The following is a 25,570-nucleotide window of genomic DNA, read 5'->3' as shown; positions in this document are numbered from 1 at the left end:
ACCCTTTATAGAGAAGAAACTGAATATACAGTCAGGGAGGTCATGAGAGAAGTTCTTGCAGCAAGACTAGTGGGAGATGGGAAAGCTCCCGGAAGAATGGAATGCGTAAAGGAGCGAAAAGAGAAGAGCCAGTGATGCTGGATAGTTGGGTGACTAAAATCTTCCCGAACTAGCTTTTCCGAAAGCCAAGTTAAAAAACAGATGAAGAGGAAGTTTAATCACAATATCTTCTTTGGTTATCCTTCTTTTCAGACTGCATAAACCAAGAGCCCAAAGACGGCGGCCCTGGAGAAGAATGTGATGGTGAGAAAAGAAAGCCCCCCTCCTTTCTGACTTGTAGGGTTTAGTTTAAGATATGTGAGCCTCGTGCTGGGACGTGCACTTTCCAGGCTGGGAAAGCAATGGTGGGAGGAAGTGGGGGGAGGACTTCTTGGGGTCAAGTCCAGCCTCTGTCAACTCATAGCTGTATGATCTTGGGCAAAAAACCTGATTTCTCCAAACCTCAGTTTCATCATTTGTAAAATAGACATAACAACTATACGTACCTCGCAGATTTACTGAGAAAATGCTAATAAATCTCTTATTGTAGTGCCTGATAAATACAAGCTCTTGATAAATAAAAGCTATTTACTATTATTTTCCCACATACAAAATAAGTAACATATTGCATAGAATCACCATGTTTCTCAGTTTTATTGAGATATAACTGACATGCAACATCATGTTAAAGTGTGCCACGTAATGATTTGATATCTGTATATATTGTGAAATGATTATCACAATAAGTTTAGTTAACAGCCTCACATAGTTACAATTTTTTTCTAGTGATGAGGACTTTTAAGACAGACTGTTGTAGCAACTTCCAAATATACAATACAGTGTTGGTAATTATAGTCACCACGTTGTACATTATTACATCCCCAGGACTTATTTATCTTATGACTGGAAGTTTGTACCTTTTGACTCCCTTCACCCATTTCCCCCACTCTACCACTTCTTTTTAAAATCCTTCCTGTCTAGAGATCTCTCTTTTGCAGAATCTGCATCCTTCCCAAGAAGTCCAGGATTGTGATTTTTGCCAGTGATGTCCTATGTACATATTAACTGGGCTGTACAGCCCTTGTATTCTGTTTACACACCTGTGGCTCCAGCCCACAGCACATTTGCTTTTGATTGTGGCCCCTACAGATTGTGACAGCTGTGTGATGACACTCCTGAATGACCTGGCCACCATGGGCGATGAGCTCCACCTGGTCAAGTCTCAGCTGCATGGCCTGAGTGCCAGCACTAGCTCTCTGGAGCAGATGAAGCACTTGGAGACCCAGATCAAGGACCTGAGGGTAAGTACCCCGTGCACCCAGCACAATGCCAGGCCCAGAATAGCTCTTTGGTGGATAGATGCTGCATGCATAAGTACCCCTCAAGCAGGAGATGGGGAGATGTTGACTCTGTTTAAGGCTCAGGGGTCTTTCCTTTCTCTGATCCAAATGGAGACTAGGTTTTTACTGCTGGAAAGTACTAGTGAACACACAAAACTGATACTTCGAAGTGAACATTCTTTACTTACTGCATGTTTCTGGGCTGATTTTTCTTCTAGAGCCCTTAGCTAAGTATTTTGCTTTCAGAAGAATCAAAAAGCTTTGTATTATGTTGGTATTAATTCTTTAAATGTTTGATGGAATTTTCCAATGAAGCCATGTGGGCCTGGGATTTTCTTTGTTGGAAGATTTTTTTGTTTTTGTTGTTGTTGTTGTTGTTTAATAAACCATAAGTTCAATCTTTAAACAATAGATATGGGACTATTGGGGTTATCTATTTCTTCTTGAGTGATATTTGGTAATTTGTGCCTTTCAAATAATTTTTTCATTTCATCTAAATTATCAAATGTACTGATGTAAAATTTTCATAGTTTTTCCATTTTATCCTTTTAATATCTGCAAAATCTATAGTAATACTCTCTTATGCATTCCTAATATTGATAATTTATGTCTTAGCTCTTTTCCTTGATTATTCTGGCTAGAGGTTTATCAATTTTAATGATCTTCTTATTTCATTGATTTTCACCATTGTGTTTCTGTTTTCAATTTCATTGATTTCTGCTATTATTCATATTTTTTTCTTCCTTCTGCTTGCTTTGGGTTTAATTGGCTATTCATTTTCTAGTTTCTTAAGATGAAAGCTTATCTTACTAATTCAAAATTTGTTTCTAATATAAGCATTTAATGCTATGAATTTCCCCCAAAGCACTACTTCAGCTGTATTCCACACATTTTGAAATGTTGTATTTTCATTTTTGTTTAATTCAAAAGATTTTCTAATTTCCTTATGACATGTCTTTGACCCATGAATTATTTGGAAATGTGTTGTTTAATTTCCAAACTGGGAATTTTCCAGGTAACTTCTTGTTATTGGTTTCTAATTTAATTCTGTTGTGGTCAAGGAGCATACTTTATATGATTCCAGTTTTTAAAAATGTGTCGAGGTTTGTTTCATAGCCCAGGATATGGTTCATCTGAGACACTATTCTATGTGCACTTGGAAAGAAGGTGGCCCAGAGGATAGCCAAGAAGAGAAGTAATGGGGCCTAAAGTCCCCCACAGAGCCAGAATCAGGCTCCCTGGGGGAAACTGAGGGCACTTCTGCCTATGAATGAAACCTTAAAAAAACCCTTGGAACTGCCCAGTGTTCATTGTTGAGCAATGAGTATATGAGAAACTAGAAAAGCTGTAGACCTGGACATGATTCACAAACCAGAGTCTGTACTGGAATGTGACATCCTCAACATCACCATAGGGAACAAGTCCTCAGCTGCCAATGTAAGACCTGGTTCTGCCCTCGGGGATCTAGGGTGGGCGTGGTAATGGCCATAAGATCACTGGTCAGGGCACAGAAAGCAGAGAGAGAGGGAGACAATATTTACCTGCGGACATTGGAATAGACAAATATCAACACAAAAGACATCCAACAGGAGCAACCATTAATCGATGAGTTCCCTCTAGAGAAAATGAAAATCCTAAGACAATCTGAAAATTACTTTGAAGAGTAATAATTCAATTGAAAGAACAAGAAATTAGAAAATTGTTAAAAACACTAGAAACCAAACAAGAGGGGTAGATATGAAAAGATCCAGTTAAAAATCATGGAAATGAAAAAAAATTTACTTATTGAAGTAAAAGAATTCAATAGAGGAGAAAACCCCTAAACTAGACATAGTGAAAGAGACTTGGGGGAATGTTGAATAAGTGTACTTGAAATGAGGACCAATTCTAAACCCATTAGTGCTTGCAACTGAGTATACAGTTGGCCCTTGAACAACGTGGGAGTTAGGGGCACTGATGCCCTGCAGAGCTGAAAATCTGCATTTAACTTCTGACTCCTCAAAAACTTTACTAGTAGGCCACTGTTGACCAGAAGCCTTACCAACAGCAAAAATAATTAACACATATTTTGTATATGCATTACATACTGTATTCTTACAATAATACCTAACTTTTTCTAATTTTCTTTTCGGTATTTTAGGCTACATGGTTCATCTGTGAGTTTTTTCAAATTGTTACAATTCTCTAAAACATTTTCTGATATATTTATTGAAAAAATTTGATGTATAAGTGGACATATGCAGTTCAAACCTATGTTTTTCAAGGGTGACCTTTATATAGCAAAAAATCATGCTAGAAAAATGGCTCTTTTCCATCCCATCAGGGTAAATTTTAGTCCATGATTTATAGACTTAATGTAGAGAGGAAAAAGGCCATTATGTTTGAGAGAAAAAGTAGCCACTGGAGTCACTTTGACGTCATCAATATGACCTGCACCTTTTCAAGGAAGGGCAGGGAACCGGAATTTTAGTACCAGTCTTATGAGCCAGACTCTGTGATAAGTGCTTTATTTAATTCTCACAATGTCCTATGAGGAAAATAGTGTTATCTTCATTTACCACGCATGTTAAAGCTAAGTAACTTGCCCGCCATCACACAGCTAGTACGAGGTGGTTCTAGAATTCAAACCAAGATCAAATTCCAAAGACCACACTTTACCCACTCTACTTATCCAGGTATTCTACTAACATTCTATAGAATGAAATGCCTCAGCCTTCCCATAGCAAAATTAAAACAGCACTATCTTCTTGCTAGATCATACATACACTGTGAAAATTCACAAGGAATAAGCGTGAGAAGGGGAATAACACTTTTGAATGTTCGTGTGTTCGTGACACTTCATAACATCATCGAAACAACCCCACAGCTTAATATTATAATCCCCCATTTACTGATGAAGGAGATAAAACTCGGTGAGGCTTATCTACAAAGTGGCAGATCTTGGGTTTGAACCTGAGCTGTAAAGCCTGTGTTTTCCCCCCCAGCACTGGCTCTCTCACATGCAAGTGGAGGTAATAGTATTGCTTTTTCCTGTACATTTCTTCAAGGTCTTAACAAGTTTTTTTCCCCCCAAAATGAAAATAATCACTACTCAAGATATCATGTGCAGCAATGTCACCTTCTAAAAGTAATGAGGCAGTTTAGTACCCAGAATGACAGGGAACCTGGATTCTGGTCCCTAAGCAATCACTGATCAGCTCTACAGCTGTGGCATGGACAAGTCACCCATTTTCTTCCATTTTTCTCTTTTGTAATGTGAGAGCGTTGGATTAAATGAGCTCTCAGTTCCCTTCCTGCCTTTAGATGCTTCGAATCCAACGGTTCCTTCACTAAAGTAGCCTTAGGCACTGCGTTGAGTATTATAACGTTAAATATGGGTTAAAAGCAACGAAAGGTATTATAGAGTCTGGAAAGTAATGCATCAAGTAAGTGGTACCACCCTCATTTCTTTAAGGTTAGGTCACTAACTCAAGTAAAGTATCTCCTGTCTCTTCATGTTTTTAAGTTTATTTTAGAGTCTTGTCACAACTTGCATCATAAAGTAGATTCTTGGGGCACCTGGTTGACTCAGTCCGTTGGGGGTCTGACTCTTGATTTTGGCTCAGGCATGATCTCAGGGTCGTGAAACTGAGCTCCCTATCGGCCTCTGCACTCAGCGCCAATTCTGCTTAAGATTCTCTCTCTCCCTCTCCCTTTGCCCCTCCCCCCACTATCTCTAAATAAATAAACACATAAATTAAATATTAAAAAATAAAAAGAAAGTAGATTCTTCAAGTAGCCGATTTCAAAGAACCCAGTCTTTTCCTGTGGACCAGCGTTGGGCTTGCTAAATGAATTTTTCTGTATCATTACCAGGATTACCAAGTTGATAGGACTTACTCCACGTTTCTGCTCTAATGCGAGAATGACTTTGCGTTTTACTTTCAGAATCAGTTACTCACCTACCGCTCTGCCATTTCAAATAACGGATTAAAAATGGATGGTCTAGAAAACGAATTGGGTAGTTTGAATCATGAATTTGAAACTTTGCAAGAAAAGGTAATGTGTTAAGTCAATAATGTTAACTGTTTATTGTTGTTGTCCCCAAAATATTGTTAGCTTCCCCCCATCAACAGTTTTGCTAATCAACTTATTTCTCATATAGGTTCAAGTAAATTCCAGAAAAGCACAAGCATTACATAACAATGTTGATCGGATCACCCAAAGCGTGAAAGAGTTGGACACAAAAATTAAAAATGTCATCCAGAATGTGCACAGTAAGAAGTTACTCAGTCCAATTAAATATGTTTTTTTATTGCATAGCCTATTCTGTGCCATGAAAGAATTTCTCCTTAAGAGTTCAACATTATGAAAAAGATCCTGTAGTGACACTAAAAAACTAATATGAACCCTCCATAAAAATCTCTGCGGTTTTTTGTTTTTTAGTAGTTGACTGGAGTCCAGAATTCCCAGTTTAATAAACTCCTTGATGTTTTCTAGTTCTCTTGAAGCAGATCTCTGGGACAAATGGGGAAGGAAACAACCTGCCTTCAGGGGATTTTTCCAGAGAGAGGGCTGAAGCCGAGCGCATGATGAGGGAGCTACGGAACCGCAACTTTGGAAAGCAACTGACAGAAGCGGAAGCTGAAAAAACAGAGGCTCGGCTCTGTAAGGACATTCCCAACTCCTTGCATGCAGTCCATTCTCATGGGCTTGAAATAGAGCATGTGAAGTACAATGTCAGGTCCCCGGTTACAGGTGGAGAGGCTCGTCATTTCACCATACATGACTTTTTTTTTTTTAAGATTTATTTATTTATTTTAGGGGTGGGGAGGGGCAGAGAGAGAGGGAGAGAGAATCTCAAGCAGACTCAGTGCTGAGCGCATAACCTGCTGTGGGGTTCCATCTCACAACCCTGAGATCATGACCTGAGCCAAAATCAAGAGTCAGACGCTCAGCTGACTGAGCCACCCCGGGGCCCCAGCATACACGACTTTTAGAGCATCGTGTGAGAATGGGTAGCCCTTCTAAGCACCAAGAGGTGGTAAGAATATAACATCTTACCATCATGCAAGAAAAAAAAATAGATTCTTCTCCTAAGACATTAGACACGGAGACCTCCTTTTCCTTTTTAATTCCATTTTTTTCTTTCCTTCTTTCCATTTTTATTCTTCCTTCATTCAGCTCCACCCAACTTTCTCATGGTATCATTTGTTAATGGTCACCTCACCACCATCAGGGTTTGGAATCACAAATTGATATTAGCACTACTATTGCTGAAACCAAAATCTGGGAGTAGATACTGAATGTATCGAAAGGTTCTGCTTAGGGAAAATGTTTCATTAGTTCAAAACTGTGAGAAATAGAAGTCTGGTGCATGGTTTTTCAAATACTGATCTTCTCTAGTAAAATGATATGTCAATGGTTGATATACAGATGGCAACAGTTTTCTTTTAGCATTTGTAGTGTTCCAATTCAATATTAGTCTTTGCTTTTGACTGAGGAGACAGTGTGAGTCGGCAGTTAGTAATAGTAGCGTGTTAGTTGGTAGTGTTCGTAGTCGTGTTCGGAGCACGTGCTTTATACTCTGCAGGGCTTGTTCAAGTGCCAAGGCTGACCGTTCGTGCAACTTGGGGTCAGTGCCCTGGTTTCTCAGGCTGTCCTTCTCCACATCTGAAACACGAGACCGACGTTACTGTTCTGTGTGCTTAGGTGGGCACACAGCCGGCGCCGCGCCAGTGTTAGTTTCTTTTCCTGTTCACTTGTAAGTTCAAGGAAAACCATGAAACGAGCGGAAACTCGACTGTTCTTCTGTAGTCTTTATAGTTTAGCTTCAAGGTACTCACCTCTCAAGTGCAAAAACATGATGTATTCCAGTGCTGATGCGGATAAAGGGCTGGCTGGAAGAGCACCAAGGGGAGAACGGTGCGCTGGTTAAGAGCATGCGGGAATCCTTACATGACTATGAAGCCAAACTCGGTGACCTCCGTGCCGCGCTCCAGGAGGCAGCTGCCCAAGCAAAGCAGGCCACTGGCCTCAACCGAGAAAACGAGAAGTCTTTGGAATCCATCAAGGTGGGTCCACGGTCAGCATCAGCACACTTTCATTAATGACAAGGCTGAGGAAGCAGTGGTCTTTACCATTGACAAAGTGGCCTGGCCAGTCTCCGTTTGTACATCTGGTCTGTATGCGCCTGTCTGTCCAGCAGATGCTTCTCAAACAGGAATCAGGAATTCAATGCAAAACCAAAGTCATTCCTACTCCTCAGTCACCAGAAAAGATTGTGAACTTAAACCACAGAGAAAACGGAGCAAATTGCTTTACCCCTGCCCCGGGCTGATGGAGTACTGGAGGAATAATGCTGCCAAGTAGATGAGAAATGAATCCAATATTGCTATAATTAAATCCAAGTACATAATATATGTTCTAAATAACTGACTTTGTGTCAGCTGGGCAAACATCATTATCATAATCACCGGCAAAGGCATTTTAAGCCATTATCTGTGTTACAGGAAATAGATTAAAATACAGGCCTCATGCAGGAGCTGCAGAGACAGGGTTTGGAGCTCAAGATTTCATAGTATATATATTTTTTCAGTGGTGCTCATTGTATGCTGAGCCAGCAACATGAGCGTGAGGCATTATAAAATGACAGGTCAGAGTGAAATGACACAGGACTGACCCCCAACAAGAAAAATTTGGTAAAAGAAAATAAATAGTATCTTAGTAGATGGCAATACGCTTAACTCCTGAAGCCTCTTTAGACGGCAACTCCACTGTTGAAAGTCACTGACGTTGCCAGTGTCACAGCTGATGATGGAGCGTGATCCAATTTTGTGGGTCTCGGAGCTGTGGTAGCTCCTTGCCTGGCCTTCCCAGGTCCTGTGTGCTCTCTTGTTAGGGACGTAGAAGGCCTCTACATCCTCAGGGGGCCTGGCACGTAGAGCATGGTGATGGCTGGTGCTGGTTTGTTTAGTGAAACTCCCTCGTTCTGCTGCACAAACCAGAGCTGACTCACCTCATCCGCCAGCTTCTTCCACAGTGCTAACCGTTGCTTCCCTGGCATAGAGTTTGAGGAAACCATGACAACACACCCACACAGCAAAGTGAACTGATTTCCCCTCACTCTGTAGCTGCCTAGCTGATCTTTAAGTTCAAGAGAACGTTCTGGTAACATCTCATGTAGTTCAAGCAGATACTCTTTTTGTTCTCTCCAGACACAAGTTCAGGAAATGAATTCCCTGCGGAGTGATTTCTCCAAGTACCTAGCCGCCGCGGACTCGGCCTTACTACAGACCAACGTGCTCTTGCAGCGGATGGAGAACAGCCAGCAGGTGCAGACGAAACTGCTTCTCCAGAAAATTGAAAAAACATTCAGATCATATGCGAGGAAACTAGGAGATGGGCTAACCTGTGTTTGTTCTTCAATATATGTCTTTTAGATGGAAGGAAATAAACCAAAATGTTTACCGTGGTGCCCCCTCGGGCTGCGGAATGATGTGTCCTCCCGATGTCTATTCGTATCACCTAATTAGCCCACAGTGACCAAATGTTGCTTTTGTGATAACAAAACAAAATTGGAATTCTGTTTTTAAAATATCAAGCCTACTTTTATTAGCGGGACCTATTTAGGCCTGATCAAAGATTGACCACATTAGCAGCCCCAACGAGTATTTGGAAAATATCTTTTATAATCGCTAGTTTTAAATCAGAAAAGAGAAAGTGTTTTGGTTTAGTACAACTTTACACTAATGATAACAGTGTACTTTTATAAAATTTATCAAAGGGGGTACCCACCATAAGAAAAATCTTCAAATGGTGGAAAAACTTAGAAAAATATTATCAGCACCACTACTGAAGTAATGCATCCCGGGAGCCTGAAGTTTATGACAGTTCAAGAAAACGGCAGATACATTCTTTGCTTGAATTGACACTGTCTCTGTTTACCTGAAAACATAGGAATATGAAAAGTTAGCTGCCACTTTAAATGAAGAAAGACATGCGCTAAATGGCAAAGTGAGAGAACTTTCCCAGTCCACCGGCAAAGCGTCCCTGGTGGCGGAGGCAGAAGCGCATGCGCAGTCTTTGCAAGCGCTGGCAAAGCAGCTGGAGGAGTGAGTGAGCCCCCGAGGTCTAACGGAACGCGTGGCTGGAGCCTAGTGCGAAAGCCTTCCTCACAGCTGGGTCTCCAGAACAGGGTGGAGGGTGGGACCCAGGGCCCAGGGCCCAACCCAACCTAACCTGCAACGGGGGTTTGATTCCCAAATACGTCCTCGCCACTCCTGGTCTCCCATTTGCCCAATGAATCAGGGAGACTGAGGGGGGGCCTCAGCTGCAAGCCGTGGGGGCTGCTGCAGCCCTTCACCCGCTCTCTCTTCCAGGATCAAGAGGAACACCAGTGGGAACGAGCTGGTGCGCTGTGCGGTGGATGCCGCCACCGCCTATGAAAACATCCTCAATGCCATCAAAGCGGCTGAGGATGCCGCCAACAAGGCCACCAGCGCGTCCGAGTCTGCTCTGCAGGTGGGCCCCTGCACTGGCACCCTTTCTTCTTGTATGCACGGAGGAATATAAACAAGCGTAATTTTAAATCAGAATTTGTTGTATAGAATAGACGTGAACTTGCTCTAGATGTGGGCCTTTTCTGTATTCACGTAACCATTTTGATATATGTAGCACAGCTGAAAAAACCATTTGTAAAACCAAATGGAAATTACTGATTATCAATGTTGAACCAAGATGAGTAGTATATCCTGCCCCTGTCTAGGAATGATTTAGGCTGTGATTAAGTATTGACATTTCCCAAAGAAGAGAGAGATTTTATACACAGTTTGGTAATCATTCATTTCCTGTCATTTGTCTTTAACACCTAGGCATGTCTTGGTGTCCTATGGGATCTTCTCATATAATGTTCCCATACCTAAAAATAAAAAACAAAATATTAAACATCAAAGAATTAGGGGGCAAGCCTTCTTGGAAAGTTAAAGACATTTATCTCCTAGATATTGAAAACCTAAAAGCAATTCAGTTCTGTCTTCAGTTATTGAAGATGGTATTGTGCAAACAACAGGGAGAAAATGAGACAGGTGTCGTATAATTTGTCAGTCACCAGGGAAGAGTCCACCTCCCAAGCCCTGAGTATCTACCTACATACAGCTCTAACTCTTATCTTTTAAGAAACAGTCTTTTTAAACCTCACCCCCCCACCTTTGAACCTCATCTTTTTAAGACTGAAGATAAGGATTTTCAGAGTAGGATGAAAATCTCACTCCACATTCCTAAGGTAAGCCACATGCTCATAAATGCTTTGCTTTCAGACAGTGATAAAGGAAGATCTTCCAAGAAAAGCAAAAACCCTGAGTTCGGACAGTGATAAACTCTTAAAGCAAGCCAAGATAACACAGAAGCAGCTCCGGCAAGGTATTAGGGTTGGTGGGTAGGGGGTGGCTGGGATAGCCAAGGGCTTGAAAATGACCTAGAAGCAAATGTTCATCTTGAATCTCAGCGTCACTGCAGACGATGCTTTGTAAATTCATGGTCTATTTTATAAATGTGATGTTTCCACCCAACATTCTCACATGTACTAAATTAACTAGAACCTCCTGAGTATACATAAATCTTGAAGGTGACGGGCCTGTTTGGGCCTGGACTTGGGGGCCTATTGCATTTAATCCACACGTGGCCATGGCATTGGAGACCCACACAGCCTGGAGGTGTGTGCAGGGCTGGCTTCTCACTGAAGGCCCAGATAATAGTTCCAGGTCACTGGGGCTTCAAAAGTCCTAGAATCTTAGTAAGTAAAAGTACCAAAATTACTACCACTGTGAAGCATGAGACTTTTTGAATCATAAATTTTACCTTTGAAAATTTCCCATTTATTTTTTACCAAACAATTAAGCCATCTCAATCTCACCAAATTCCAGTGTTCTGAAAATTCTGTCTCTTAATTTTTCTCTGGTCTCTCGTGTTCCTTCATGGCGAAGAGGTCATCTTAGCCCCTTTAGTGATTAGATGCCTCTGACAGTAAATAAATGTATTTATCTTTTTTTCATTTTTAAAAATTCAATACATGAAAACTTACATTTGAAAAAACGTGTAGTGACATAGAATGATTTGCTTAGCAAATTGCAGGAATTAAAATTTCCTGGTATGACATCTGTTCCCTTTATAGAATCTGAGCTAAGAGGTGAGGATTGATGTTTTAAATAGGGTTAGGATGCTAACTACATTGGTATTTTTTTCTTTTGTTTTCTACCAGCTTGCTTGTTTGCTTCTTTTTACCTTTTGATCCCCTTCACCCATTTTTTCCACCCCCACCCCTGGGTTCAGGCAACCACTAATATGTCCCCTATATCTATGAGCTTGTTGTTTTCATTTTGGGAGTGTTTCTAGAAATCGAATTCCATATATAAGAGAGATCATATGGTATTTGTCTATATTGTTATTTAAATCAGTCCTGGAATCATAATTTAAGCCATATAACCTCACTTGGGTCTTAAAGCCTTCACTGGTCATTTTCCATGACCCCAAAGTGGAAATGTTATCAGCTAGGAATGTCTGCGACCTCCCTCCCTTTCACTGAATCCCCTTAAATGTGTCAGTGTGGAAATGAACAGAAACAAAGAGAAACAACAGAAACAAAGCCTCCTTTGTGTGTCTATTTACTTGAATAAGGCTCTCTCAACAGCACTTCTTTATTATATTCTGACTGAAGAGGCATCCTTTCTGCATTATTCATTCATTCATTCATTCATTCATTCACTCATTCACTCACTAAGTATGTACTAATACTAAGCCCAGACTAGTGCCAGACAACACACTGTGACGCAGCATTCACAGCATGTGAATAAGACAGTCACCTCCCTTTCCTTCACTAAGCAGAGACATTTGCCCTGAGCAGAGTGGAAGTTAACCCTCCCCTAAATGATTAAGCCTCTCCCTTTCTTCATGGGCATTTCTGAGGAGCCTGGTACCACAGGCTTGGGAATGCTCCTGGCCTCTGTAACCAGAGTACCCTGGAGCTGTGGGTCTAGGCGCGTATGGTGGACATCGCTGAGATGCAGGTCTGCTCAATGCTCTGCGGTTGCTGGCTACTAGAGGGGCCACCAATACCAATCAAAGATCAAAATCCATGGGTAATTGCCGCACACTGCTTTATTTTATTGTAGAGATTAGCCCGGCTCTCAACAACCTACAGCAGACTCTGAAAGTTCTGACAGCTCAGAAGGGGTTGATTGACACCAATATCACTGCCATCCGCGATGACCTTCGTGGGATACAGAGAGGTCAGCATCTCCCTACCCACCGTACTTGGCTTCTTTGGTCGAGCATTTCAGATACTTAGACTGCTCTCTTTGTGTGTGCATTAGATGACATCAGTGGTATGATCCGTAGTGCGAAGAGCATGATCAGAAATGCCGACGACATCACGAATGAGGTGCTAGATGGGCTCGGCCCCATTCAGACAGATGTGACAAGAATTAAGGACACCTATAGGAGCACACAGAGTGAAGACTTCAACAAGGCTCTCACTGACGCGGATAACTCAGGTATCAGGTGCCCTTCGGCGAGGACATCTTACCCAGTTTCTGCATTGATATGTGCTTTGGTCAATTTGTTTAAATTCCTCCCTGGTAAAGCCCAAAATTAGAAATTAAAATATTAGAGAGCAGCTTTACGTAATACGTTAAAAAAATATGGGCATTCTATTAATTAGAAAAACTAGGTAGGATTTTTTTAATCCATTAACACTGCTATTGATTTTCCCTTTTATAGAGTGGAGATACAGATCCCTTAATCATGAGGTATTAAATTATAATTGATATTAAAGATCAAAAAACAAACATTTATTTTCTTCTGAAGGGCCAAGAAAGATGATTTGATAACCAGGCTGTAGGCTAAAATCCATGATGTATTTAGGAAAGGTATTACCTGACTCTGAGTCATCCTATCCAATATTTTGGAACCAAACATAACACTTGACAAATATTGTCAATGAGAAAATCTGTATTTAACCTTTTCTCAACTCACAATTATAAATTTGTTTTGTAATCTCACCAACAGTAAAGAAATTAACCAACAAACTGCCTGATCTTTTGAGCAAGATTGAAAGTATCAACCAACAGCTGTTGCCACTGGGCAACATCTCTGATAATGTGGACCGGATCCGGGAGCTAATTCAGCAGGCTAGAGACGCTGCAAATAAGGTAGGTGTGTCCCCACATTGCCAGGCACTAAGGCTCCGTCTTTGAGAAGTCACCACATTCATCAAGAAAGGGAAGGCATTTGTTTACATATGAACTGGTTGTCTTTCTTGCTCTAATTCTTTGGTTGTTTGGAATGTGAAAGTTGACTTCCTCCTGGCAACCTTCAAAAATGCACATTACCTTCATGCCCTAAATGATCTGGTATGTCGGAGACCTGAAACAGTTTCCTCCCCATTGAGTTTATGTAGGCAGGAAGAAGGGTTCTCCTCCAGACGGCAGTTGGTGAAGTGTTATTGGAAGTTCAAGTAAGGGTTCTATCATCAGAATGTGCTGATGTGATACTGCACAGGCCCTAGTTTCTTTTTTTTTTTTTTAAGATTTTATTTATTTATTTGACAGAGATAGAGATAGCCAGCGAGAGAAGGAACACAGGCAGGGGGAGTGGGAGAGGAGGAAGCAGGCTCATAGCAGAGGAGCCTGATGTGGGGCTCGATCCCATAACGCCAGGATCACGCCCTGAGCCGAAGGCAGACGCTTAACCGCTGTGCCACCCAGGCGCCCCGGCCCTAGTTTCTTATTAGAACTTGAAAGTTATAGAATCTACCTTTATTGAGGACAGAGGATTAAAGCAGATTTTCTTCATTGGAACACAAATTCATCAGCCTTTCTTGTTTTAACCTTGACAGTATTTACTTGAATTCCTAACACTTCTTTCTCAGATTTTGTTTTGTCCTAAAATAATATTCATGAAACATCTTGCAGTTTTCATCCACGCCCCTGTGAGATATTTGGAGACAGAGGGTTAGGACAAGTCAGAGTATCACTGCCCTAAGGACACTGTGGTTGGTTCCAAGGCTCACTATTACTTCTTTTGAGCCCTTACATCTGGGAAAGAGAAGTACTCCCAACATAAAACCTTTAGCAGGGGGTGCCTGGGTGGCTTAGTCGGTTAAGCATCTGTCTTCAGCTCAGGTCATGATCCCGGGGTCCCGGGATCGAGCCCCACACTGGGCTCTGCACTCTGCAGGGACCCTACTTCTCCCTCTTCCTCTGCCTGCCACTTCTGCTTGTGCTTTCTCTCTCTCTCTGTCAAATAAATAAATAAATAAATAAATAAAATCTTAAAAAAAAAAACCCAAAACCATTAACAGGAAAACAAAGAGCATAAGGCACAGTTGGAAGACACTACCTTTTCACACCCATTCGTGCTTTGTAAAAACCAAATGAAAACTACTATGTTTCTAGCTTTTGCTTTGCTATGTTCATTCACTAATTTATCCAACAAAATTTAAAGTGTATAATAACACCATGGTTAAGAGCTTGTTAACCAAACCACGTTGCGTTGGTTTTGATCCTAGCTCTGTCACTTATGGGCCAGTTATTTTACCTCTCTGTGCCTCACTTTGTGCATCTGTAGAGAAGGCAGGGCACATAATAAGATGGATCCCATGAGATTTTTAGGATTTACTAGGTAATGTAAAATAGTTCCTGGATTATACCATGTAAGTGGAAAATAATAAAATACAACCTAAAAATAAGCCAGCACTTTTGAGCGCCTGGGTTGTGTGGCACTCTTATGGGTGCCCAAGACAAAGAGATTAGTAAGCCATAGTCCTGGTAGCAGACTACTCTAAGAAAGCTGGATAAAGCTGTGTTAAGCAGGTCTTGACAACACTCATTTCTGTCTGGAGAGGCTCAGAATGGTCCTAAAGGACACATAGAAGAATGTTCAATGTGACACAGCTTGTCATCAGAAAAAATAATTGGAAAAAAGCCAAATGTCCATCAATAGGAGATGGATAAAATTGTGATAAATGTATACGGTGAAAGACCATACCACAATAAACGTTAATGAGCTGGAGCCAGCAGGTGTGTCAACACAGGTACATCTACAAACAGAGTGAGGCCAAGAAAGCTAGTTGTAGATGGACGTGTAGAGATACCATTTATATTAAAATATTTAAAACATGAGAAATAAGAATAATTACAGTTTATAGAGAGATGCATTTTAGTAAAAGTATTGCAACATGCATGGACTGTACATGGGAATCTAAATCTGGGGTAGTGGTGGCCCCTGAGACAGGAGAGGGGAATGGGGACAAGGTGAGATATGCAAGGAGCTTCAATTATACCACTCATGTTTACTTTCTTAAGAATGTAATGAATACACAGGTATGTTCTCCATTCTCTTTATGTATACAAAAGATGGTTTCTTAATGTAAAAAAATTGAAAAGACTGAGAGTTTTCCAGGTGACTAAGGGCATGCCAGGAAAGACTCAGGATGTGGTTGGGTAGACTGGAGGGCAGAGGGGAGTAGAGTCATAAAATGAGCCTGTAAAATGGGTGAGGGGTGCTCGGTCACAAGCACGTTCGAGAAATGACAGCCCACACAACCGCTAAGTACCCCACTCCAACATAATACCTTGCATAAACTAGGTTTTCCATAAATAGTTAAATGCTTGATGGGTAAAATATAGTTGGTGTAAGTATCATTCCAGGAGTGTTATTCTTTAGATTATTAGGGAATATTTATCTTCTGTGTTTGAATGTCGTCTACCCAAGCTGGTCCACAGACCAGCACTAGTCAGAGAAATTTTGTTACTGGTCCATTATATATAAATATAAAGTCAAAAGTATAGGTCTAAAAACTTTTAGTAATTTGAACTGCCTCAAAATTCAAGCATGAAATAGTAGAGATGTATTTTGCATACCTTCTTTATTTCATTTTTCTAGTAATTTAATTTTTAATATATTTACAAAAGTATTGGTCTAGGGAAGATTAGAGAGGGAAAAAAAATGGTCCTTCACCCACTGAGTTTGAGAAGCACTGTTTTCGAGAGCCCTGATGCACTCATTTTTAAGGACCGAATGCCTATAATAAATGCATCCATAACATATAATATATTAATGGGGAATGATTCCTTAAAGAATTTATTTAAAAAATAGTTTTGATGTATTATATATCTACAGCACGCCAGGCACCATGCTAGGTGCTTCCATACATGTTAGGTCATCTGTACAAGAACCTCCTAGGGTTGCAACTAGGATTATAATAATGATTATCATTTCTGACACCGAGAATTAGATGCACTTCTCAAAGACCCCTGGCTGGTAAACAGGAAGAACATGAATGCTTTATTACCCAGCTCCTGAAACAGCTTCATGAGTTTATAACCCAGATCTAGGAGACATGCACTCTCCTTTGCTCTTTATCATAACAACTGGGAAATGCTGATATAGAGCTGAAAGGAGTCATGGCAGAGTCCCAGGCTGTTTCTCTGAGCAGAACCCCTCTCCTCACAGAAGAATCTTTAATGACGTAGATCTTTTCCCTTAAAGGTCGCTGTCCCCATGAGGTTCAATGGTAAATCTGGAGTTGAAGTCCGGCTGCCAAATGACCTAGAAGATTTGAAAGGATACACATCTCTTTCTTTGTTTCTCCAAAGACCTGAATCAAGAGAATATGCGAGGACTGAGAATATGTTTGTGATGTACCTCGGAAATAAAGATGTAGGTATCGCTTCGACATTTCTCTTGTTTTTAAAACAATATGGTTTCGGGATTTTTTTTTTTTTGAATATTAGTTATATATTTGCTGCATGACCACCAAACTTAGTGGCCCAAAACAACAGTAAACATTCATTATTTCACACTGTTTCTATGATGCAGTGTTCAAGAGTGGCTTAGCCAGATGGCTCTGATTCAGGGCTCTCATGAGGTGTCTGTCAAGATGTTGGCTAGGGCTGCAGTCATCTGAAGGCTCAACTGGGGCTGGAGATTTGCTTTCAGTTTGGGTCATTCATGTGCCTTGTAAGTTAGTGCTGGTTATTGGTGGGAGGCATTTTTCATGCCACATGGTCCTCTCTATAGACTGTTAAGTGTCCTCATGACACAGCATTAGGCTTCCCCTGGAATGTTGTTGGGGTGATTGTGCCGCCATCACCTTGGGGAATGCCACTATTTGTGGGTTGAATTGTGGCCCAAAACAATAGAGGTTTTGAGACACATGTCACAAGTGTGTCATTGCCATTGGCACAGCAGGAAGAAATCCCCCCAATATGTCAGCAGACTCCACCATGTCTGATGGTGTCACAAGGGGCCGCCCATCAATTGCAGATTGTTATCTCTTGGCCTTATCTGATAGAGAGGCCTTACCCAACGTACTCAGCACATGACACGTGTGTGTACATGTGAGCACATGCACACCAGGGGTTAAAGATAGGCACCCCTCCCCATACAACCAGGACAGCAATAGCAAGTCTTCATGGAAATCAGCAGTGGTTCTTCCTCACAAAATCGTGAACCTGTCCTCCTCAGAATGCCCAGCTGCTGACCCTTCCTCAAGTTTGCAGTGGTGGGACCATCTGTGGATGAGGACTGAAGTGAAATGAAGCTTCTCCCACCTAATTCATAAGACATGCAGTTGCCCCATCTCTTTCTAATTCTAAATTCTTTAAACCACTACTGTTACAGGCATTTTGACCAGTTCATTTTCTTTTTTTCTCTTTTTTTTCTTTTTTCTTTTCTTTCTTTCTTTCTTTCTTCCTTCCTTTCTTTCTTTCTTTCTTCCTTTCTTTCTTTCTTTTTTTTTTTTTGAAAGAGAGAGAGTGAGCATGCAGTGGGATGGGGCAGAGGGATAAGGAGAGAAAGAATCATAGGCAGGTTCCACGTCCAGCACAGAGCCTGACACAGGGCTTGATCTCACGACCCTGAGATCATGACCTGAGCTGAAACCAAGAGTCAGATCTTAACCAACTGAGCCACCCAGGTTCCCCTTGAACAGTTCATTTTAGCTTTTAGTCCCTTCCCTTAAAATACATTTTTTCAACTTAGTGTCAGAGGAAACGGTAATTGCTGGCTAGGTTAGGATACAACGGCTGGGGGACAAAAATGTCTGAAACATGGTTCTGGAAAATTCTGGCCAATTAGGAAGTGGTTGGCTGTCATTAGTGTATGTGGTGTTTAAAGATTCCTAAAATTGACACTATTATTAACTACTCCTTAATGCTTTAAAGTGTTGGTACTTTACTTGTAGCCTTCTTGTGGCATGACTTTCTGCTTTGTATTGTAACAAAATGCACTTTACTTTAATCAACAAATTTATACCATCTACCTACAAGGCACCAACCCTGTATTTATGACAGACAAAAATTTGTGTCTTGAATGTAAATTTCATGTTATGTGTATTTTACCATAATTTTAAAACTTCATATATACCTTCAGGTGCTTGTATTCTAACAAAGAAGAAAGATATATATGTAGCTGACTGTGATAATGGAGGGTTCTAGGTGTTATAACAGAGGCATGCACAAAACGTTAAGAGATCATTGTATGGTACAGAGAGAACAAAAGTGGCTTATTTCCGGACTGAAATCTAACGGAGACCTGAGTCTATATCTGGTTCATCTTTATAGCAAGTGCTTGGCAAATATTTGCAAATTGAGCGAATGGGGGAGTGAATCCGTGAGTGCAATGACCCAGGAGCAAAGACAGTGCAGACATTATTAATTAAGTGTTCTGTCTGTATTATTCTGTACAAGGAGGTACCTCATTTATTCTGTCTGCCCAAGGTGTATTGTGTAAAACCCGTTAGTTATTTGAAATGCACTCTCTTGGGATGGGAAGTTGGGAAGAACAGTGTGCATGTGAAGTGCTCTGACATGGCCTTGATGTCTCCAGGCCTCCGGGGATTATGTCGGCATGGCAGTTGTAGACGGCAAGCTCACGTGTGTCTACAACCTGGGAGAACAGGAGTCTGAACTCCAAGTGGACCAGAGCGTGACCAAGAGCGAAACTCAGGAGGCAGTTATGGACCGGGTGAAATTTCAGAGGTACAAGTCCCATTGGCCACTGCTCTTTGTTAATCTGACCCACACTCACCAAACTCCCAGTGTACATGCTGTGAAACCCCATTTTCAGTATCTTGACTTTGACTTCTTCAGTGTTTGTACAGTTTTTAAATAGAACTTTAATTTATTTTTAAACAGAATTTATCAGTTTGCAAGTCTAAATTACACCAAAAAAGCCACATCCACTAAACCCGAAATACCCCAATTGCACGAAATGGATGGTGGAAACAGCTACACGCTCCTCAATCTGGATCCTGAAAATGTTGTATTTTATGTTGGAGGTTACCCATCTGACTTTAGAGTAAGTGTAAATGTTATTTCACCGAGTGAAAATATTTACATTTTAATTTGGTATAATGACTTCAGGTCTCTATTTCAATTTTCCATTATATATAAAACGGATTTAATGATACATTCTCAAAGCGTATCCAGTGATAAAAGCTAACAGTTATTGAGTACTTCCTATGTGCAGTGATCTAGATTTAAGTATATGAATTGAAGTAGGCATCATTACCATTCCCATTTCATGGATGAAGAAACTGAGACAGAGCAGTTTCATAACTTGTCCAAAGTCAGACAGTTGGTAAATAGCAAAGCCAAGATCTCTGGCTCCAGGGTCCACATTCTTAATCCCTATGCTACAGTGACAGTTCAAAGTGATGGATTCATACTATTCTTGCCCAGCCTGATCATTGTCCTTTGTTGAATTAGATTTCTTTGTTTCATTTTTTTCAGCTTCCTGCTAGACTGAGGTTCCCTCCATACAAAGGTTGTATCGAATTAGATGACCTCAATGAAAATGTTCTGAGCTTGTACAACTTCAAAAAAACGTTCAATCTCAACACAACTGAAGTAGAGCCTTGTAGAAGGTAAAACAAACAAACAAACAAAAACAACCAGGAACTAGTGTCTCTGTAACTGTGATTTTTGGTAACTTGCAGTTATATTACATATAATAAAGGGATGAGACGATGAGGTGCTTTTGGTGTCACTGATAGCTTTGGGCCAGTAGATCTTAAATTATGATTGCATACAATACTGCTAGGCCGCCCCTAAAATTTCCTCATTTCTATAAAATATTAGATTGATAGAGTTGTCTCAATTTTGAAAAAAATAAATCCTTCTCAAGTTTTTGGTGCTTCTTACCACAAAATATTTAATATTAGATGGTACCTGATTCAGGCACAAAATTACATATTTACTGTAAGTTTCCAAAAAAAAATATTAATCCACGTACTGCACCATGACTTTCTAGGTACTCTGACACCTGAACCTATTAGGAAATTGCTGTATTAAGCTCCTGACGTTCCCTGTAGTTAAAAGGATTTGGGCAAACCATTACTGAGAATAAAATTATATTTCAAGTTAACAATTTTGTACATTTCGAGGTCTGCAGCTGCTAGGCCACATCTTCCTAAGTAGATATTTTCAAAGGGGAATCTTAACTATTATCTTCTTTGAGCGAGGGTTTGATTATCATGGAGCGTAAGAGCACTTCCAGGAGAAATAGTTGGCTATTTTAACGTTCTAAAGATGTTTCCTCTTCTTGAACAAAATCATGACGACTACACTGCATGGGCTTTGCTCTGTTTTTCAGATAGCAGCGTCTTGTGTTTATAAGCACACTTGAGTGCTGTGTTCTAACGTATGATCATTGATGTTGACAGGAGAAAGGAAGAGTCAGACAAAAATTATTTTGAAGGTACAGGCTATGCTCGAGTTCCGACTCAACCAAAAGCTCCCATCCCAAACTTTGCACAGATGATTCAGACCACTGTGGACAGAGGACTGCTGTTCTTTGCAGAAAACAAGGTACTCTATAACAAACATCCAAATAGTAGCAAATATGTCCACTTGAGTAAGCAACTTTGGGGTAACTGGGTTTTATAAACAACTAACTAGATCTGAAAAAGTGTACAAATGTTACCTGCATCTTTTCTCTTGGCCCAATTCTGCTTTCTTTGGCTATGGGAGTGTGTGTTTAATTGCGGCAAGTAATAGGGAATTTGAGAACACACGATTGTCAGTTGTATTCTTTGAAAACGACGGTTTGCCTAATAATCTACTTATTCTGCCTAAAATCACGTGACAACCTCCCGGGGTCTCTGAGAGTCAGACTGTTTGACTTTCTGCTGTTTACATCTTAGTCCAACTCTTGCCAGGCTCTGTAGAATTGTCTTTTCAGCCTGATCCTTGGGTTTCCAAGACCTGGAAGCATCTCTGTTTTCAAGCCGCTGAAGTTTCTGGAGGCCATTCTTAAGTCTAGTTTGGAGAAATCCAAAGAGACTGCACAAGTGATGGTCAGCACCATCTGCTGGGAGATGGGCCTGGCGTGACTGCTCCTTGGAGCAGGGCCTCCTGTGGTTGCTGTACAGGTAGAATTTCTGGAGAAATGTGGATCGGCCCATGGGATCTCTGTCTGAGAACATGGGATTGATACGGAGCTTGGGATTTGACCACCCCTTCTACCTGCAGGGTGGGGACACAGACCTGCTCCAACTCTCCTCTCTGGGGCTGGTCTTGACCCTCTGGGAGATTCCAAGGCTGAACCGGTTCTGAGGTTTTGTGAAGGTCCTGACCTGCCGATAGAATGCGAGGAGCTGAGAAGTCACACAGCATCTTCAGGGCAAGGGGGTTGTTTCCAATACAGGGTCTTCTTTGTACTACATTTTGAAGTTCTTGAAGACCAAGAACCAGAAGCACTACTCATATTAGAAGAAAATTTATGGAACGCCATTAGTAACCAGATAAGAGAAAATGATTCTGAGCACTGCTCTTAAGCAGAGTGGCTCATTACTCAGCTGATGTGACGGCTGTTGTCGAGTGTGATGAACCCTAACTGGCTCCCAAGGACAAGATTTAGGATCCAGATCAGGACTGATGTTACTTTTAAGTAAGGACTCTGTCTGTAGACGACAAAGAGAGGCCTTCTTGTCATTAGGGAACTGTGGAAGAATAAACCTTTAAGCCCTCCATCAGAAATTCCTCAGCATGTCTTTCTAGTAAGAAAAGGGCTGCTTCAAGCATGTGCTTTACACAGGGATAAGGATGCAGTTACAACCAAGACAGACACAATTGCTGCCCTCAAGGACCTTCTATTCTAGAGGGAAAGACAACTGTTTAACAAAATTATACTCATTAATTGGTTCATTAATTGGTCACAGTGGCCATAGGTGGTATAGAGGAAAGGTTGTGGTGAATGAAGATGCATAAAAGACTTGAACAATGGATGGGTACTTGAGACCTGGAGGGAAGTAAAAGACAGCATTTGGAGGGGGCAGGGCAGAAGGGTGATCCCTGCAGGGAGACTGGCATAAAGAAGGCCTGGAGGTGGAAAGGGCAGGGAGCGCTCAGGGACAAAATGGTGGCCTGTGTGGCTGGAGCAAGGAGAGGCAGAAGGTTGATCAGAGCCCCACAACATGTGCTGGGGAGTCGGGGCTTCCCACTGAGAGCAAAGGAGGGTAAGGTAATGTGCTTGCACTGGCATTTTCCACAGAGCACTCTGGCTGCAGAGCAGCAGGGGGGTTCAGGAAGGGGCAGAGCGACGTGGGGAGGACGGGACATTATGCTGTGCAGTCTGGCTACACAAGTGTGGCTTGAAACGAAGAGAGTTGAGAAATGGGGGAACTGGCAAGAACTGATTGGAAGGGAGAGGGGGGACTGTTTAAGAGTGACTGGTAGTAGGTTTGTGGCTGGCTCAGCAAGGTGCTTATGGGTGAGAGAGAGAAAGGAGGAGAGAGAGCGGTGGGAAGGGCGGAGAGACAGGCTTGGCAGCCGAGAGGCACGTAGATCACAAGCCCTGCTTGCGGTATTCAAATTTGAGGGATCCGTGAGTCACGCTCTCAGTAACAATAAAGTAACCAGATGTGTGGACCTGGCCCTGAGAAGACAAGTCTAGGCTGGAGAGAAGCATCTGGGCTTCATGGGCACACACCTGCATTAGGGCTGCAGAAGTGACTGTGACTTTGAGGCAAAGAGAGGGTGGGAGGGAAGAAGAGGTCCTCTGCAGGCCCTCGAGGAACCCTCCACATTTGAATGGAAGGAGCAGGGCTGGAGGGGTGACGAGCCAGCAAGTGAGGCTGAGAGAGCAAGCAGTCAGCGAGCAGAGGGGGGCAAATGTCGGGGGTTTCACTGAGACCATACCACTCTCCGAAAATTAGCGGCCAACTTTTCAAATGGTATTAATAACCTGCATCTTCCCCTTCCCATTTGTGCATGCTGGTTATGGATTGGATGAAACCAAATCGTGGTAATAGCTGCATTTATTGCATCTTTCCTGTGTGCCAGGCACTGAGCACGGTGCTGAACACGACTTAGAATATTTACCCATCGTGCGCATCCTGACAGTTGGGTATCACAGCACTGTTGTCCCTGTGAACTGAGGAGAGGGGCTGCTGCTGAGAGCGGTTTGTGACCTGAGAGTAACTTGAGTTCCAGACCTCCAGGTCTTCTTCAGTGGAATCTTCTGGTAAATCGACATTGTTTCTGTGCCCTAGGATCACTTCATATCTCTAAATATAGAAGATGGCAAGCTCCTGGTGCGATACAAACTGAATTCAGAGCCACCGAAAGAAAAAGAAGTTACACAGGTTGTCAACAACGGAAAAGACCATTCGGTACATCCTTTAAGTCTGTTTACGTGAATTGTTAAATGTCCTCAGTCCTTTAAAATTAAGTCAGTGCCCAGAACATTTTTCTATTACCAGAGTAACTTACAGTTATTAAAGGAGGAGGGACACGTCCTTTCAAAATCTGAGTACCTGAGCCTGAAGTATGTATATGGCATATAGAAAACATGATTAATTTCAAATGCAAACATTTCTGTTAAAATGTTTTAATATTATATTTTTATCCCGAAGTGTGGATCAGATCTTCCTACCACGTATGTAATCAAGCTAAAACATAATAGCCCTGACCCAGGCTGAATAGGATTCTTTAATTCCCCATTGCTTGCTGACTCAGCTCTCATTTATTTTAGATACAGATCCAAATCGGAAAAACCCGAAAACGTATGAGGATAAATGTGGATTCGGCTAACAGCATAATTGACGGTGACATATTTGATTTCAGCACATATTATCTGGGTGGAATTCCAATTTCAATCAGGGAAAGGTAAGATGATGTTTTGGAAAAAAAAAAAACAGCAACAAAGAAGCAGATTACCTCTCTGAGTGGTTATGGTTATGATTGCTACTGATTAGTTTACCTTTTTAAAATCCAGCAAGAAACAAGCACAAAGAGTTTAACTTTCCAGTATTCACAGCGTTAGCCAACAGAGTCAAACAGGTTGTAAACCCTGGATTATGGGACTGGCCACTGAAAGAAGGAGAGTGAGGGAACCGTGAGTCACCCCTGAGTGTCATTCTGGGGAAGAGAGAAACGATAGGGAATATAGTTAGTGTTGACAATGCTGCCGATAAGAATGGAGGCTGTGGCCCTGGGGTCCCTAATGGTAACATAGGAGAGAGTGGGCAGTGCTGTGGCCTGAGAAGCAGCACTGGACACTGCACGTTGGGGTTGCTGCCTTGAGGAAGTATGTCTAGAATGTAAGGCGTGTCTGTATTACCTGCCCCCTATGTGTTATCAAGTACAGAACAGGTGCATAACTGCTTCTTGGATAATGAATACGTGGATGAATTAAGTTAATTAGAAAGGAAGTGAAGCTTAATCTGAATGAGGAAAAAAACGCACCACCACTTCGAGAATGCACTTAAAAATAACTTTTACATTTAAATGTGTTTGTATCCTCCAAAAAGGCTTTTAAACGGCTGTTGGTGGTGTGTGGAAAGATTTCCTGGAAGGGTTAGTGTAGACTCATGAGTGAGTGAAGAGCACACCCACGTTGTTTGATTGTGATTATTCTTACATGACATCTGAGGCTAGTTAACTTTTTTCCTAATTTATAAATCAGTTGGAAGGAGTACTAGATGTGATTTATAAGGTGTTATGCAAAGGTAGTCTGTCTTCAAGAATCCTTATATATTTGGGCATCTGTCCATCTATAGCAAAGACGAACTAATACTTGTTCTAAAGTTCTTAAGGTTGCCCTCAAAGACAAAAATACAGGTGAGAAAGCGCAGCACTTCAATAGAGTTTGGGAGTGAATTCCTTAGATTCTTTGAGCTGGAAAGGACCTTGCATGGGATGTAACCTCCG

The 25,570-nt window shown here is 41.5% G+C and overlaps 1 protein-coding gene across 1 annotated transcript in view; it reads left to right on the top strand.

Annotated features, from left to right (window-relative positions):
- LAMA3 (laminin subunit alpha 3) overlaps positions 1-25,570 on the top strand; it is a 254,054-nt gene that overhangs the window by 198,201 nt on the left and 30,283 nt on the right. Inside the window, exons 43-62 of the mRNA XM_040632383.1 lie at positions 253-303; positions 1,189-1,340; positions 5,307-5,417; positions 5,524-5,635; positions 5,859-6,026; positions 7,236-7,432; positions 8,576-8,692; positions 9,318-9,472; positions 9,740-9,881; positions 10,676-10,778; positions 12,527-12,643; positions 12,728-12,907; positions 13,422-13,564; positions 16,905-17,075; positions 19,245-19,396; positions 19,553-19,715; positions 20,150-20,283; positions 21,082-21,226; positions 23,911-24,030; positions 24,393-24,526. Of these exons, the coding sequence (XP_040488317.1) occupies positions 253-303; positions 1,189-1,340; positions 5,307-5,417; positions 5,524-5,635; positions 5,859-6,026; positions 7,236-7,432; positions 8,576-8,692; positions 9,318-9,472; positions 9,740-9,881; positions 10,676-10,778; positions 12,527-12,643; positions 12,728-12,907; positions 13,422-13,564; positions 16,905-17,075; positions 19,245-19,396; positions 19,553-19,715; positions 20,150-20,283; positions 21,082-21,226; positions 23,911-24,030; positions 24,393-24,526 (2,767 nt within the window). The remainder of the gene's footprint in view (positions 1-252; positions 304-1,188; positions 1,341-5,306; positions 5,418-5,523; positions 5,636-5,858; positions 6,027-7,235; positions 7,433-8,575; positions 8,693-9,317; positions 9,473-9,739; positions 9,882-10,675; positions 10,779-12,526; positions 12,644-12,727; positions 12,908-13,421; positions 13,565-16,904; positions 17,076-19,244; positions 19,397-19,552; positions 19,716-20,149; positions 20,284-21,081; positions 21,227-23,910; positions 24,031-24,392; positions 24,527-25,570) is intronic.

Source organism: Ursus maritimus, unplaced genomic scaffold, assembly GCF_017311325.1.
Source record: "Ursus maritimus isolate PB19 unplaced genomic scaffold, ASM1731132v1 scaffold_18, whole genome shotgun sequence".
NCBI classification, from domain to species: Eukaryota; Metazoa; Chordata; class Mammalia; order Carnivora; family Ursidae; genus Ursus; species Ursus maritimus.
This window is presented reverse-complemented; position numbering and strand designations above follow the sequence as displayed.